The sequence below is a fragment of the Mobula hypostoma genome, chromosome 11, assembly GCF_963921235.1.
Source record: "Mobula hypostoma chromosome 11, sMobHyp1.1, whole genome shotgun sequence".
Taxonomy (NCBI): Eukaryota; Metazoa; Chordata; class Chondrichthyes; order Myliobatiformes; family Myliobatidae; genus Mobula; species Mobula hypostoma.
Genome location: NC_086107.1, coordinates 54,862,641 through 54,880,973, shown reverse-complemented (window position 1 = coordinate 54,880,973; position 18,333 = coordinate 54,862,641). Strand labels below are relative to the sequence as shown.

At 40.4% G+C, this 18,333-nt stretch overlaps 1 protein-coding gene across 3 annotated transcripts in view; it reads right to left on the bottom strand.

Moving 5' to 3' along the window:
- Window positions 1–692: 692 nt before the first annotated feature.
- The window catches only part of saal1 (serum amyloid A-like 1), a 50,930-nt gene continuing 33,289 nt past the window's right edge, over window positions 693–18,333 (bottom strand). For all 3 annotated transcript variants that reach the window (XM_063062106.1, XM_063062104.1, XM_063062103.1), the window contains exons 9-13: window positions 18,115–18,197; window positions 16,895–17,080; window positions 7,285–7,505; window positions 6,820–6,912; window positions 693–6,125 (exon numbers count right to left, since the gene is read on the bottom strand). In XM_063062106.1, the coding sequence (XP_062918176.1) occupies window positions 6,039–6,125; window positions 6,820–6,912; window positions 7,285–7,505; window positions 16,895–17,080; window positions 18,115–18,197 (670 nt within the window). In that variant the 3' untranslated portion in view covers window positions 693–6,038. The remainder of the gene's footprint in view (window positions 6,126–6,819; window positions 6,913–7,284; window positions 7,506–16,894; window positions 17,081–18,114; window positions 18,198–18,333) is intronic.

Sequence of the window (18,333 nt, the reverse complement as noted above, 5' to 3'; positions counted from 1 at the left end):
AATGTCTAATACCAGAGGGCATACATTTAAGGTGAGGGAAGTTATTTTAAAGGAGACATGAGGCAATATTTTTTTTAAAAACACCGAAAAAGTGGGTTCCTAGAATGTGCTGCACCTGTGGTGGTGGTAGAGACAGATATATTAGGGACTTTTAAAGAGATGTTTAGATAGGCACATGAACGTGAGGAAAATGTTGAGATATGGACATGGTGTAGGCATGAGATATCAGTTTAGTTGGCCATCTGATTACTAATTTATTTCGTTCATCAAACATTGTGGGCCAAAAGGCCTGCTCCTGTGCTGTAATATTCTATGTTCTAAAGCACTCTTTACCCCCTGCTGAACTTTCAGAAAAGTGGCTGCACATGAAAATGATCAACAATCCTCCAGAGAGAACTAGGTGCACTGAGCAGATTCAACCAGAATCAAGTGACGTGCTCCCAATACTTGAGCTACAAATTGGGACAGTTCTTGCTCATTTGGTTCTTGTCCCCTCCCCCACTACCTGCCACCAACATGGGATCACCACTTGCAGCACTCCCAAACACATACTTACCTGGTCCCCATGCAAAGAGCCCATCCTGCTGTAATGAATCATAATAGATAAGAGGTGTATGGTCTGGATGGGAATTGGACTTCTGTATTAAACCAAATTGGACATTACATGGAATAAGCAAAATGCTGGCTTTTACTGAAACAACAGAGAAGTTGGGCTTATGGGCAGTTTTTCAAAAGATGATAAACTGAATGCCATCTGTTTAAGTCATGATATGGCATTGGTACCAATTTCATAAGTCAAACTAGGAATATGACAATTCTCTGTTTATTTTCAACAGCTCTTGATTGCAGCACAATTTCTTCAAGGAAAAAACTGAACAAGAAAAAAGAATGTGTGGCAGAAATGCAACTCACAATTCAGTATCAATGTACAAACAAAATTAGCTGGTGACACACAGTATTCCAGTTACATATAAATGTTTTGTACTTATACTGCCCCCAAGTGGCACGTTAGCCTCAAACTTTGTAGTAAGGGTCATGAATGCCAAGGTAAAAGTGGCCAGCGCAGTAAAACATTGAGACTGTGGCTGACAAATCAGTACAAATGGGTTAAGGCTGCAATACTAGTTTTCCAGTCACCCTGGTGAGGAATTTAAGTGCCCTAAGTTATAACAAGAAATAGGATCCTACATAATATTTCATTGCCAGAACAACACTGAATACAACAGAATTTATAAAATGAAATAAAATATGAAAAGATACTAAGGCAGAACCTTTATGACCAAAAATATGGCTCACATTGAGGATAATTGAATTAATTGAGTTGCTATAATGTGAGTATGAGAATGTAGAGGAATAGCTACCCCAACTACATTCAATTTTATCTCTGACAATGGGTTGCAATACTTTCAAAACCACTTTATCAAAGTACAATGTACATTGTGATCCCATCTCCATGGTATGGTCGAGATTATGTGATGGAGGAGAAGGATTGGAAACAGGTCGGGGTAGATGATGTGGCTGTCCTCATGCATGTGTGCATGGCCATAGTATATCTCTTTACTTTGTGTGTGTGTGCGCGCACACGCACGCACACACCAATTCTGTTCATATTCAACATGCCTCCAGTTTTCTTAAACCTTCCTGCTATTAGGGCTTGCTCTGTCAAGGCCATGTGGCAGCTGGTATGCAACAGCCACACCTTATTGAAAGACTTCATGCATGGCTATTTTTCACTCCTATGAACTGGAGCAGAAGCAAAGTTATTCTTGAGTCTGCGGGATTGCCCAAGATGACCCCAACTACCATAACTATGAAATCTGCAGACCCAGTATAAACTGAGTTCCTAGGTACTGGACTAGGTAAATGATTTCCTCAAGCCCTGTCAGCAGTCCGATTACATGGCTGATCTGTAAGCAAAATCCACTTTTTTCTCCATATCAATTTCAGTATTAGCATTTAAAATAAATAAATGACTTTGCATTGTCATTTGTGAATGTGTGTTCAAAAGTATTGCCAATGTCTACATGTGAAAGTAATTGCTAATATCACTCATGAAGAATTCAGCTCTAATATTTATACAATATCTCCAGTTCTGGATCCTCAAACTACTAGAAAAATAAATCCATCTTTTATCAGTTCAGTATACCATCACCTTTTTATCTTCTAAATTCCAGGGAGTAATGTCGTTACTTCAGGTGCAAATTCACTAGGCTACATATGAGCATTTTAAGTTGGGGGGGGGAGGGTAAGTAGGTGGCGCAGGGCTCCCTGTGGCCATTCCCCTCAGCTATAAGTATACCCCTTTGGATACTGCTGGGAGGGGTGACCCATCAGATCATGGCAGCAGTAGCCAAGCCAATGGCACTACGGCCGGCTCTTGAGACTCAACAAGGAAGGGTAAAGTCATGTAGAGCGATAAGTGATAGGAGACTCAATAGTAAGGGGGTAAGGCAGGAGATTCTGTGACTGCAAGAGATACCAGGATGATTGCTGCCTCCCAGGTGCTAAGGTCAAGGAAGTCTCAGAGCAGCTAGAGAATATACTCAAGAGGGAGAGAGAGCACTCAGAGGTCGTGGTGCACTTTGGCACTCATAACTTAAGTAGAAAAGGTAAAGAGGTCCTACTAAGTGAATACAGGGAGTTATGGAAGATGCTGAAGAGCAGGATCTCCAAGATAGTAATCTCTTATGCTTGTCAGGGCAGGAATAGGATGATAGTAAAGATGAATGAGTGGCTGAGCAACTAGTGCAGAGGGTAGGATTCCAGATTTCTAGATCATTGGGATCTCTTTGGGGAAGGAGGGGTTACATCCAAAACCAAGAGGAACCCGTATCTTTGTAGGCAGGTTTGCTAGAGCTGCTGGGAAGGGTTTAATTTAATTTGGTAGGAAGGTGGAAAGCATAGTGATAGGACTGAAGATGGGGCAGTTAGTATACAACTAGATACAGTGTGTAATACAGAAGGCGTAGGATAGATACATTCTAAAGATGGAGAAGTATTTTAAAAGGAAATGAGACAACCATGGCTGTCAAGGGAAGTCAAAGACAGCATAGAAGGAAAAGAGAACATATAGCAAAAATTAGTGGGGAATTAGAAGACTGTGGAACTTTTAAAAACCAAAAAAGCCATAAGGAGTGAAAAGATGAAATATGAAGGTAAGCTAGCCAACAATATCAAAGAGAATATCAATAGTTTTTTCTCAGATATATAGAATAAAAGAGAGGCAAGAGTGAATTTGGACCTTCTATAAAGAAGCCATATATAGAGAAAAGATGAAATACAGTATAAGGTAAGTTGGCCATTAATATCAGAGGATAGAAAAAAGATGTCTTTCAGATATATAAAGAGTAAAAGGAAGACGAAAGTGGACAGGGGGAGGGGAAATGTTGCTCGCTGCCGCTTACGCGCAGGAGGGAGGGGAGCGGGGGGGGGACTTTGGAGTTCTAACATTTAACTGTCGTTCATTCTTGGGGCACTCCTGCTTTCGTGGATGGTTGTGAAGAAAAAGCATTTCAGGATGTATGTTGTACACATTTCTCACATTAAATTGTACCTTTGAACCTTTGATATCAGACCGCTGGAAAGTTATGCTGGAGAGGTAGCAATGGGGAACAAAGAAATGGTGGATGAACTTATTAAGTATTTTGCATCAGTCTTCACTGTGAAAAACACAATGCCAGAAATTTGAGTGTCAGGGGCAGAATGGAGTGTAGTTGCTATTTCTAAGGAGAATGTGCTCTGAGAGCTGAAAGGTCTTAAGACAAATAAGTCACCTGAAGCAGATGGACTACACCCCAGGGTTCTGAAAGAGGGAGCTGAAGAGATGTGGAGGCATTAGTAATGATCTTTCATGAATCACTAGATTCTGGAATGGTTCCAGAGGATTGGAAAACTGCAAATGTTATTCCACTCTTTAAGAAGGCAGACAGCAGAAGAAAGGAAATTATAGACCAGTTGGCCTAACTTCAGTGATTGGGAAGATGTTGGGGTCCATTATTAAGGATGAGGTTTCAGGATACTTGGAGGCACATGATAAAATAGGCCAAAGTAAGCATGGCCTAAGAGGAAATCTTTCCTGACAAATCTGTTGGAATTCTTTGAGGAAATATCAAGCAGGATAGACGAAGGAGAGTCAGTGGATGTTGTTTACTTGGATCAACATGGTGCTGCACATGAGGCTGTTGAACAAAATAAGAGCCCATGGTATTGCAGGAAAGATAAAAGCATGAATAGAAGATTGGCTGACTGGCAGGGCACAAAGAGTGGGAATAAAGGAGGCCTTTTCTGGTTGGCTGCCAGTGACCAGTGGTGTTCCATAGGGGTCAGTGTTGGGACTGCTTCTTTTCATGTCACGTCAATGATTTGGATGACAGAATTGGTGACTCTGTGGCAAAGTTTATGGACAATACGAAGGTAAGTGAAGGCGCAGGTAGTGCTGAGGAAACCAGGAGTCTGCAGAAGGAAGAACCAGCAAAGAACTGGCAGATACTGTACATTCTAAAAATACATCCAAAAATAAAAAATGATTTATCATGCGAATGCCTCAGAATTTGTTCCTTTTAAGTCTGAAATGAAGCACACCAACAAAAATTGTAAATGGAACTGGAGATCTCACTTTTGATGTACCCCATTGGAGAGAGCAGGCTCTGACATATCTTGTATACTTGTCCACATTACCACGCCTTACTGTCTTTAGGTACACACTATAATCAGCATAAGCTAGGAATATACTTCTTTCCCTTTCTGAATCATTTTCACAAGTTGGACTTGCATTTTTCCATTTTTAGTTTTGGTATGATTAAAGGATTTTTCTTTCTGAACGCTTTAGTTATAAAAACATGCAATAAATTCGGCCTTTGTAAAATACAACTGAACTGAAATTACAAAATTGACATGTATGGTAATCTAGCATACAGCGTCATTAAAACTAATTAATTAAATTTAAATTCTACATACTAGCAGCATCAAGATCTATCAATGAGGAAAACAAAAATTTAGAAGCACGTCTTAAGGTGTGTTCCATAAATATTAAAAAGAGATAAATCTTTAAAAAGTCAAATTACCACCAAATTATTTATTATTGCGTGCATCATTGCTAAGTACAACCACATTCTTAACTGTTATTTAAACAAAAGTTCCTTAAACCAAATAATTGAAGAGTCCCGAGGGGGAAAAATTAAGCAGGTTTTTGGCCCATTTAACCCAAAGTGCTAAGCCAAATGTAGTAATTCATATACTTGTCTGCCTGAGATCAGGTGTCTAATAAGTGACAAGGGTTGGATATTGGAAGCTTCTGATCTCTTTGCCTTCATATCCTTACCCATAGAAAAACAACCTTGATGTAGATGGAAGCCAGTTGTTTTCTTAAACTATTCTCAACTACTTATGCTCATTGAGATACATCAACGAGATAAAAATATTCTTATAACTTATATATAGGAAACACTAATCAAACAGGACTGAAAATATTTATTAGGCAGAGGTGGGGGTGCAACACTGCTCTGTGCTTTATGTAATGTCTATCAGTATACCATAGGTACAATCATTCACAAACTGCTGCTACTAGTGCAACTACCTAGCTCAATAATGTGCCCCTTCTTCAGAAATGTTGGGGACAGATGGAAGCTACAAGCTTCCTATTTTAGTTACCATGCCATGCCCATCAAAAGTACAAGATGAAGTTTCTGTTCCACCATCACATCTCCAAAGGCTAAAGAGATATCCTGTCATGAAACTTCAGTCTCCCACATGTTTGACACTAACAGAAAAAAATTCAGATATATTTCAATAGAAAAGTCTTACTTCAACTATGGGCATCAGTGGTCCTCAACAACTGAGGTTAATATTATATGTAAATGCAATTCTGTACATTTTGTACGTCTTAAACTGACAAGCCTTCTGTCAGTCACCAGCTTATGCTCCATCAAAAGAAAGAAGCACTTATGGAGCCAGAGTTTTAGTAACCCTTGAACATCTGCTCCCCATCAGCAAAGCTCCAGAACAATAGTTTTCCTCTCAGTATTGGTAACAATTCTCAGTCAGGAACTGAGACTAGGGAACTTCAGTTGTAATTGTTCTGCAGTCTCTGGTTGCACTTCTTTTAAGATATCATGGAACCTTTTAACCTGAAAGAAAGTAAAATTAATTCATCAGTTGTGACAACATAGAATTGGATGAAAATGTACAATTTATGTTGAGGAATATTGTTCCTGGGAATCGGAACATCTTCCTTCATAGACATAAGCAAATTCCCAAGCTTGATGCAATACAGTTGAAAGCTGATTGAAGTTTGTTCGAAAATGCTCTATTAACCCCTCTATTATAAAGTCAGATAGATTTATTAGAGTAACATTGCTCATCAGTGCCAGATTTAGGATGGTATCTCTCCTCCACCCATCACATTCATCTCATTTTACTAATTTCAATCTCTTTAAGAACAGCTATTTTCAGTGAGGTGAAAAAATCTTGACCTAACCAGTAAATGTACTAACTCACATATTACTGATCAGTCATAAGAAAAACCTCTTAATGTTGGAAAATACAACTATGACAACTTCTGAAAGAGGGCAGACATGCTCAAATGTCAATCTGATGAAGGATTGTCATCTGACATGCTAAACCATGTTTGAGATTCTATGAAGCCTAAAATCTAGCTGAGGTAGCAAGACCCCTCCAGATAAAGATTCAAGATTGAAATTTTAATTCTTCTTTTTCTGTCTGGTGAACTTGTGAGTGTGAATTAAGGTTTATTATGCCTAAGTTCCCAGCCTGAAGCTAAAAGTTCACAGGAATCTCAGGGGAGAGAACAAAAATACTCACCGTAGAGGTATACAGAGGGAAAAGGTGATGAACAGCACAAATTAACATCTCCTGATTTAAATAACCTTCTTTAAAGCTTTTTGACACAAGCTCCTAAGCAGAGAGAATGATAGTTAACAAAGTGCACCATGATTAAATCCGAATCAAGCCTAAACAAGTTAATATCAGCTATACTAAGGTTAGTCATTGGTTAATGAGCAATTCTTAGAAAAGATACTCTAAACATGTGCTCCTTCATTAGCTTCCGTATGGTTCTTGCCTACCCAACAAACCTATTTCAGCAGCAACTTCTACTACCATTTTCTTGCATATCAACACCTCACTGCCTCCATTAACTTATTGAACCCCAAATAAATTTTCATTCCCCATTAGGAATCTTAATGACTTTGATTCCCCCTCTCTCCAATCAAAATAAAATGATCACTTATCCTTCATCATTAGGATGTTCCCCATTTATAGTTATACCTCAGAAATGTCCATAAAAATTTCAGAGAGGAATTCACAACAGATATTCAGTAGGATTTTCAATGGGAAGTCTCGCTCCTGTCTTTTCCCTTTCTGAGCACCTGCTGGAGATGGGGCAGACCATTTGTCTGCACTGGGTCTTCTTGTTCCTTCTGCTGGTTTCTTCTCACCACCTTCTGCATAGAACAGAACTCGTAGCAACATACCAAGCAAAGGAAGATCTGCACCCAAAAGAAAATAGAGCAAAGAATGCAACGGCTAAATGAATTGAGCTGAATATACAGTACTGTGCAGAAGTCTTAAGCATTATATATACAAACCTGATTCTGATACGGTCTCTAGTGTGGACTAAGTGGAAGGGGCAGGGAGGGGGGAATCATGGTTGAGAAAAGGGTAAGAGAGAGGGGAAGGAGCAGGAAACACCAGAGACTACATTCTGTAATGATCAATAAACCAATTATTTGGAATCAAGTGACGTTGCCTGGTGACTCAGGGCTGGGTGTATCTGCACCTGTGCCACCCATGTACCCAGCACTCCTTCTCTGCCACCCATCCCACATCCCTCCCACATCCCTCCCGTGCGGTCCACCCTGAATTCCCAACATCCTTTGCTCCTGACAGATCTACAAACTCGCTCTCAGCTCCACATTGACAAATACAGTACTGTGCAAAAATCTTAGGCACCCAAGCTACATATATGTGCCTAAGACTTTTGAACAGTACTATATATATCTGTCGGAGAGGATAGTGACCTACCACCACAGATACAACAATCAGTTTGGATGTCTAACACTTGTCAACCTGGAAATCAACAGTAAGCTGAAATTGCAGTTCTCAGTCATACATAATACTGTCTAATTAATTAAAGGTCATTAGCATGATGGGGAGAAAAAGCTTACAGCATGCAAGAGAAAGAGACCAAAAGAAAAAGCAAACCGAGCAAAGGGAGACACTGAGCAAGACTCTCAAAGATCTGGCCCAAAAAGTACATAGATGTTCAGGAAATTCTTAACGGCGTAATGCAAGGAAATTGAAACGACAGTAGTCCAGATCATCTGTTCTTTTTCCATTGCTTTGCATTTCTGTCTTTTAATACAATCTATATTACCTACTGAATCACCTTTCATCATTATGCTAAAATGATAAAATTCCAATTCTGGCTCTTCCCTTATTAACACTAAATAGGTTACCAACTTCACCACCAATTGTAGTCGCTTGTCATTTTGTGTTCTATCAAAATCCTTTGAAAATTTTAATTAATTTACATGCTGTGTGGAACAGTAGTGCAGCAGGTATGGTTGTTCAGTCTCAATCCTGATCTTTGGTACTGCCGGTACGAAATCTCATATGCACCTTATTTAAAAGCTTAGGGTTTCCCTGAAGTGCAGCACCCAGAACTTGATGTAATACTTCAGTTTTATAAAATATTCATCATTATGTTCCTCACATTCCTTCTGACAGTGTGAAATAATTTGTATGATTTAAGAAAGGCTGTGCTTACAATGCGCACTACTGGGAAGTCACACTGCACAGTGTTGGATTAGAGTGTAAAATTGTTATTTTTCCTGTATTTTCCTAGTAGCTTTAACTTTCCTATGCTTATAATTTTTATATAATCACCTATATACATGTAATTGTTCAGTAAATTTTCTAAAATTGTATTATAGCCTCTAAAAGATTCTGTTTTTTCTGCAGCAGGTCTCATGCCACTTGAATCTGGCCATTAATTAGGTTAATTGTTATCAATAAAATGTTGTTATCTCTAGACTGACTATGAAATGACCACATGTGGAAGAAAATTCTGAATAAAGGGTTAAAATATCTGAGCTGCTAACACCCTGCACCTTACTTCAATTAACAAACTATCTACATAGAAGCCTCTAAGTTGTGTTAGTGCACAACACAGCTGCAAAAACAAGACAAAGACAGTGAAGTTCATACATTGTGGGGAGGACTCTGGGGGCTGTCAAGTCTCCAACTATTAAGGGGTGTCCTGATTTCCCTTCACATGTCAGGTATTGACATGTAAAACAACTTATACCTTTCTACTTTAAGGATTTAATGAACTTTCCATAATATCATAAAGAAAGATTCACCATTTGGCCTTGGGTTCTCAGCAAGTTTCAAGGATGAATAACAGGCCGATTCTGAGAATTGTAAACTGTGATAAGTTACACAGGATTGATTTGTTTTTTAAACTTTGGCTGATGTAATTGACTTTCTGTGTGCATGTATAAAGAAGCTATGACTATTGTTTTTTGGAAAACTGCCAACTGCAATGTTAGCAAGTCACTCTTCCCATTTTCAGGAATAAAGGTATTTTCTAGCCACTTCAAAGTCTGTGTCCAATTTACTTGTGACTAACTTTAAATTGAATTTCCTTAGCAAATTAATTTCCATAACAAATTTGGCTACCCAGATGGGACTTTTATATATATATACAAGCTCCAATGAACCGTTACTGTGAACCTGAGCTGCTAGATCAGTGAACAAGACCAGTAGACAAGGAAATCGTGAGGAATGCTTGACTGAGCCGCTGTGAGGCTCTGGGAGGGACAAGGTCAGTGCAGACAAGGTGCCCGCCCGGATGGTGACCAACGGTGAGCTCCTGGAGAGGGGCAAGATGGTGAATGGAAGACATGGTCCAAAACCCACAGGGAGTCTGCATAATCAAATTAAAGAAAGGGACTTTGAAGACTGGGATATATATTCTGACCAGAAAAGGGTAAGAGAATTGTATTGTGATTGAAAACTAACTAAATATGATTACAGGTTGACCTGAAACTAACAGGTAAGAAATGGGTAGTAATGAAAGTAAATGTACAAAGGCTACCAGCGCCATACCGAAGAGAAGAAACACAAGCTCAAGGCCTGCCAATCCACTGACAAAGGCTCTGAAAATAAACATACTGAGAAAAGTGTAAAGAAGTACAAGAAGTCTAAGGAATTCCTGGGTGAGCCCTGGTGCCTCTGAGCTCCCCGGCAGACAAGGTATGGCTAGAAACTGGAGATAGCAGGTATGTGATTACTTTTTCTAGCTATTTACTGGGTTGTCAATCAATGTATTAACAAGCTAACACCTCTAGTGGCAGATCCATCGATTATCTTCAATGCCGTGAAACCATCACACAAGTGGTTTCTAGTTATTGATGTCTGCCAATTGATATGACCACTGGCACCTGAATGTCAGCCATGGTTGGCTTTCAGTTGATGGTCAACAATACCAGTGGACAAGGCTATCACAAGGACTCCACAACAGTTCCACTGTCTATCACATGGCTTTGAGACATCTGAAGGACTTACCAGCCACTGATTCGACTAACATACCATATGTGGGTGATATCCTGATAGCATCTGAAGCTGCAGACTAGCATGAATATGATGTGATTTATTTGTTCAATTATCTATCCTTCAACAGTCACAAAGTAAATCTAGACAAGGCACAATTGCAAAAAGAAGTGATTTACTTGGGACAGAAATTTCCCAGGGTAAACTGAAGATCGTGCAAAGGCCGCTATGTCAGCAAAACCACCTACAACAGTCCAGCAACTCCAATCATTTCTGGGTTTGTGTAACTACAAAAGAGCATGAGTTCATTCATATGCTGAAACTGCCAATGAACAATCTGCTGAAGGACAGTAAGCATTCAGATGACCGCGTGACTCTTAAAGACGAACAAGTGAAAGTGTTTCAAACTTTAAAGTTGAAATTGTGCACTGCACCTGCCTTAGGAATTCTTGACACAGATAACTCAAGAGCATGGAGAGCGACAGTGCCCTGTTGTCAATTACTCTGCTAAACTGGATAATGTAGCATTAGGATGGGGTTCGTGTTTACGAGTAGTGCAGGCAGTCACAGTTGTTTCCAGCATCTTGCTTGATCAAGTTTTAAATGTTTGATGTCTACACTCAGTACACATTTTATTGGCTGAATGGAAATGCTCAAGTAACAACTGCCCAGTGATCCAAGTGGTCTACAGTTCTTGAGACCCCTGATATCATCATTCCATGAGTGAGTTCAGCAAACTGTTACCGTCAGATATGGAAGACTATGATGACCATGACTGTGCCAGAATAATAATGTGCCATGAAGAAGCAGTTTATTACAAAGAAATGCTTGTATTGAACCCAGATCTGATTCTGTACACTGATGGCTCCTCAATAACTGAGGGAGGAATTCAGATACGCAAGCACAACGAAATCTGCAGATGCTGGAAATTCAAGCAATACACACACACACAAAATGCTGGTGGAACGCAGCAGGCCAGGCAACATCTATAGGAAGAGGTACAGTCGACATTTCAGACTGAGACCCTTTGTCAGGACTAACTGAAAGAAGAGATAGTAAGAGATTTGAAAGAGATTTGGAGGGGGAGGGGGAAATGATAGGAGAAGACTGGAGGGGGAGGGATGGAGCTGAGAGCTGGAAAGTTGATTGGCAAAAGGGATACAAGGCTGGAGAAGGGAGAGGATCATGGGACGGGAAGCCTAGGGAGAAAGAAAGGGGGAGGAGAGCCCAGAGGATGGAGAACAGGCAAGGAGTTATGGTGAGAGGGACAGAGGGAGAAAAAAGAGAGAGAGAGAAAAAAAGGGGGGAATAAATAAATAAATAAGGGATGGGGTACGAAAAGGAGGAGGGGCATTAATGGAAGTTAGAGAAGTCAATGTTCATGCCATCAGGTTGGAGGCTACCCAGATGGAATATAAGGTGTTGTTCCTCCAACCTGATTGTAGCTTCATCTTGACAGTAGAGGAGGCCATGGATAGACATATCAGAATGGGAATGGGACGTGGAATTAAAATGTGTGGCCACTGGGAGATCCTACTTTCTCTGGTGAACAGAGCGTAGGTGTTCAGCGAAATTGTCTCCCAGCCTGCGTCAGGTCTCACCAATATATAGAAGGCCGCACCGGGAGCACTGGACACAATATATCACCCCAGCCGACTCACAGGTGAATGGGCACCCATATGGGTCCCAGCTATGCCTGCCTTTTTGTTGGCTTTGTGGAACAATCCAAGTTCCAAGCTTATACTGGTATCTGTCCCCCAATTTTCCTTCGCAACATTGACGAGACTGCATTAGTGCTGCTTCCTGCACGCATGCTGAGCTCGTTGACTTCTTTAACTTTGCCTCCAACTTTCACCCTGCCCTCAACTTTACCTGATCCATTTCTGACACCTCCCTCCCCTTTCTTGACCTTTCTGTCTCTATCTCTGGACACAGTTTAACTACTGATGTCTACTATAAGCCTACGGACGCTCACAGCTACCTGGACTATTCCATTTCCTACCCTGTCGCTTGCAAAAATGCCATCCCCTTCTCACAATTCCTCCGTCTCCACCGCATCTGCTCTCAGGATGAGGCTTTCCATTCCAGGACGAAGGAGATGTCTTCCTTTTTTAAAGAAAGGCTTCCCTTCCTCCACCATCAACTCTGCTCTCAAACGCATCTCTCCCATTTCACACACATCTGCTCTCACGCTATCCTCCCGCCACCCCACTAGGAATAAGGTTCCCCTTGTCCTCACCTACCACCCCACTAGCCTCCGGGTCCAACATATAATTCTCCATAACTTTCGTCACCTTCAGCGGGATCCCACCACTAAGCACATCTTTCCCTCCCCCGCTTCCTCTGCTTTCTGCAGGGATCACTCCCTACGCGATTCCCTTGTCCATTTGTCCCCCCGATCCCTTCCCACCGATCTCCCTGCTGGCCTTATCCTTGTAAGCAGAACAAGTGCTACACATGCCCTTACACTTCCTCCCTCACCACCATTCAGGGCCCCAGACAGTCCTTCCAGGTGAGGCGACACCTCACCTGTGAGTCAGCTGGGGTGATATACTGCGTCCGGTGCTCCTGGTGCGGACTTCTATATATTGGCGAGACCCAACGCAGGTGAACACCTACGCTCTGTCCGCCAGAGAAGGCAGGATCTCCCAGTGGCCACACATTTTAATTCCACATCCCATTCCCATTCTGACATGTCTATCCACGGCCTCTACTGTAAAGATGAAGCCACACTCAGGTTGGAGGAACAACACCTTATATTCCATCTGGGTAGCCTCCAACCTGATAGCGTGAACACTGACTTCTCTAACTTCCGTTAATACCCCTCCTCCCCTTTGTACCCCATCCCTTATTTATTTATTATTCCCCCCCTTTTTTTTCTCTCTCTCTCATTTTTCTCCTTCTGTCACTCTCACTATAACTCCTTGCCTGCTCTCCACCCTCTGGGCTCCCCTCCCCCTTTCTTTCTCCCTAGGCTTCCTGTCCCATGATCCTCTCCCTTCTCCAGCCTTGTATCCCTTTTGCCAATCAACTTTCCAGCTCTTAGCTCCTTCCCTCCCCCTCCTGTCTTCTCCTATCATTTTGGATCTCCCCCTCCCCCTCCCACTTTCAAATCTCTTACTATCTCTTCTTTCAGTTTGTCCTGACTAAGGGTCTCGGCCCGAAACGTCAACTGTACCTCTTCCTATTGATGCTGCCTGGCCTGCTGCGTTCCACCAGCATTTTGTGAGGAATTCAGATGACTGGATGGGCCATTGTTTCTGAAACTAAAGAGCTGGCATCAGGAAGCATGACCCCTGGTCCCTCTGCACAACAGCCAGAACTGAAAGCTCTGATTGAAGTCTGTAAGTTGGCAGAAAGAAGATCAGCTAATACTTCCATTGATTTTCAATGTGATTTGAGTTGTTCATGATTTTGGAAACCTATGGAGACAAAGGTGATTTCTTACGGCTGTAGGAACCCCAAACAAGAATGGCCAACTAGTACAGGAACTCATGTACAAGATACAATTGCTGTCAGAAGGTGCTGTATTAAAATGTAAAAGCCACTCTAAAATGACAATAATGGAAAGCCATGGAAATGCATTCGGGATGAAACTGCGAAAAGGCAGCAGGGGAATGGGGTCAAAGAAATGAAAGAAGCAAAAAAAAAGTCAGAAATTAAAGTAAGTTTCAAGACCATGGGCAGAGAACCGACAAATGCAGTTATTGAAACAAAGTTGTACTCTGTATCACAGATGAACATACAAGATATTTGAGCGATGCAAGCTCAGTGCTCTAACCAGGAAAAGTAGTTTTCGATGGAGAATGGTGCGATGGGGCATGGAAATATGGCACTATTCATAGCCCAGCAGCTCCAGCTATATTGCTTCCTTAACTGACACAGCAGATACATTCCCTAGGACACTCCCTTGGAGTGGAAAAGATAATTAACAGATTTTCCCATTGGTGATGGAATCCAAAGTTCAGGACACAAGCTTGACAAACATTTGAAAGATGTATGACATGCTAGAAAATAAATTCTTGAGCAGTGGAAAAGCTACCATAATTAAGTGCTCCCGCATATGGTCTAATTTCTGCACATACAGGTGGACCACATTACTTTTCCAGAGTGTCAAGGATACTCAGATGTATGGGTAATAGTGGACAAGTTTTCAGGATGGGTGGAAGCTATTCGAGCAAAAAAAGCCACTGCCACACATAGCAAAAACTCTGATCAAGGACTATCTCAGATAGGGATTGCCATGTCACATCAAGGTACACATTTCAGTGGGAGTGTTTATCAGGAAATATGTCGACTGATGAACGTTGAATGGTCTTTTCACTGTCTATATCACCCAGTCATCAGGAAAAGTTGAACGGATTAATAGAAATATCGAACAATGACTGATGAAGTACCATGAAGAAGGCATACCATGGTTTTGTGTAGCATCAGAGCAACCCCAAACAAGAAAACTAAATTAAGTCCTTTCGTGGTGATACAGGGATGTCACTCTGAGCCCTCCATCTCAGTGAGACTGATGTACACATTATGATAGACAGTTTAGTTAACTATTGTGTGAAATGAACCCAAGCTGTCCAGTCTGCTTCTCAACAGGTTTCTGTTGCTTGGAGTGATCCAACGGAGGGAGGACACACCCTGATTCCTGGTGAGTGGGTCCTTATTAAGAATCTGCAAAAGGAGCACTGCAGCTTGATGGGAAGGTCCTTATCAAGGGCTGCTAATTACTAACTCGGCAGTGAAAGTAGAAGATAAAAATAAGTGAATACATTCCAGCCACTGCAAGAAATCTAAAGCGGTATATGACAAAGACAACAAGCACTGTGGTTACTGTGCTGGTAACCTCTGACTCATTGCCTATGCTGCTGGGCTACAGGGAGCAAATTACTAACCAGCCAGAAGACTTCAAGCAGAGTTGACAGCTACCGGACATTATAAAGTTTACTCTAATATTAGTTATTGTTGTTGTTATTATATTTTTGCCAATTATCCCTACTTACAATGAGTACTAATATTTGTCCTGATACGCTTTAACAAAACTTACAGCTTCTTTACTTGCTTAAAGGTGATCATTATTAGAGTAGTTCAAACTAACAATGATATAATCCCATGAATACCTTTTGATATTTCCATAACTTAGGTAGTGTTTGATTATTTTATACTTAATGTCAATAACACAAGTTTTTATTCCTCTGAATTTTTTAATAATGATTCCAAATTGATTTAGAATCCAAGGGGGGATGTTGGATTAGAGCACATAAATGTTATTTTCTTTGCAGTTTAACTTTTATGCCTACTTGTATAATTACCTACATACATGCAATTGTTCAGTGTGTCCCCCTAGTGGTTACAATTAATTGTTGCATCCTGAATGCTTCTTTGGAGTCCCATTATATGAGTATGGGCTACTTGATTGATGAACTTTAATCTACAAATTTGAATGGAATTAGCTGTGGTATAGATATCATGGTATACAATCTCATCTATGGTATAAGAAGGGCTGAGCACGTTGGCCCACCATCTTTAGTTTTTCCGTTTCCTTGTTCTTAGATACTAGACTCTTGCTATTCTACATTACCAATTGCTTTCTTCACTTAGAACATAATAAACGATTGTGAAGCAACACATTTCATGCTTTTTTTCTTGACTTCCAAAAGAAACCTTGATCAAAAACATCAGAATCCAACACAATGAAGCATGTGGTCTTAATATACAACCCTCTGTGAAGTTATTTCCTATGTTTATTGCTTTTTTTTAAAGAACATTCATATCAGAGAACATTTGAACAAACCCGTTGAATGATTTTAATTAGGTGGCATGACAGTGAAATAATTAAAATGAAATGTTTTAATCTATGCTCAGCCACCTACCAACCCAGGTAATATATTAAATGTAATTTGATAACAATATTCTATAGACAAATTGCTCACTGTTGTCTATTCATACGTTGGTATCATACTTCAGGCAAAGTCTCTTTAGCCTGTTGAAATAAGCATTCACAACTAATTGGACTTGTCTCAATCGATCTAAATTTATCAAAATGATATAGTTACATTAGAGCAATTAACTCACTTTTGGATGCCCCGCATGTGGTTGTTAAGCCCATACCAATTAGAATTTCAGGTAGCTGCAAGAGTTTATAAGGATTCAGGAGGAAACTGTATTTAAGTGAACGAAGTAATATTGGTTTGTTCTGAAATAATAAGCCTACATTTTCACTTTAATTAATGCTTGGCAATCTCAATGAACAATATCATAAATGCTCACAAGATACAAGGGTTGGATCCCAACCTCAATCATTCCCAGAAGTTGTTGTACTCACTTTGCTCAATCTCGCTGTATTTCTCTACGTGTGAAGCAAATAACGCTGATAGGATAGCCAGAGCAGAGGACAGCACACTTGCCTGCTCCTCTATGAAAATCGATGGGTCATCATCCTGGCAAAGGTCAGTGCAAATTATATCATTCAGTAGAGTCCAGGTAGCTTCTCCCTTGTCTGGAGGTTTAACTACAAGAAAGATTCATAATAATGCAATTAGCAAATAAAATTCTGCTTCAGACATAATTTGGAAAGTAAAATCTGTCCAGTAATTTTTCCAAATACCCATTTTTTTTTAAACAAACATCTTGCTTGAAGTGTCCTCTTTAAAAAATAACTAAGTTCTATCTTCCATCAAAATCAAGATGAAATTCTGAGCCTTTATAAAGCATTGGTCAAAATGCATGGAATATAGTGAGTAGTTCTGGTTCTCTTTATCTGAGAAAGGATGTGCTGGCATTGGAGATGGTCCAGAAGAGGTTCATGAGAATAATCCCAGGAATAGAAGTTAACATATGAGAAGAGACTGATGGCTCTGCTCTGGGCCTATACATGCTGGAGGTTAGAAGAACAATGGGAGATCCCACTGAAACCTATTTAATAGAGAAAGGCCTAGACCTGCTGAACATGGAGAGAATATATCTTGTAGTGGGGGAGTTTAGGACTAGAGGCCACAAACTCAGAATACAAGGATGTCTCTTTAGAACAGAGATGAGGAATTTCTTTAGCCACAGTGTGTTGAATCTGTGGAATTCATTGGCATAGACTTCTGTGGAGGCCAAGTCATTGGGTATATTTAAACTCAGGTTGATAGTTTCTCGATTAATAAGGGTGTCAGTGGTTACAGTGAGAAGGCAAGTGAAAGGGGCTGAGGGGAATAATAAATCAGCCATGATGGAATGGCGGAGCAGATTCAAAGAACCAAATGGTCTAATTCTGCTCCTATGTCTTATGGTCTCAAATTGTAGAAGGCAACCTCTATGAGTTTCTGAGATTCCTTCTCATTCTTGTAATCTCAAGTGAAAGGCGTAGCTATAACAAGAGACTGGACAAACTTGTATACCATAACAGGCTGAATAGGAAGTATGCACATCCATTTAGTGTCAAAGGGAAGTTCATGATGCACCTTCAATATAAAGTGAAATTTCATTGCTTTTTTCAAAATTCTAAATATTGGACTGCAGAAGAATTACAGTTAAGTATGTACAAAATAAGCTATTTACCTATTGCCTGAATTCCTTCATCCACTGTAGTGAGAAGCTGCAAAATATGAATGTAAACCTCAAACCCCTCAAGACTGTCTGACCTAAACAAAAGGAAAATGCAATGAGGTCAAACAATGCTGGCCTGTACCTGATACATTTTGCAGAAACTACAAAGTTTGTAAATGGATTGAAACATTATTATTCTATTACCCAAAACATTCATTACACACCCAACCA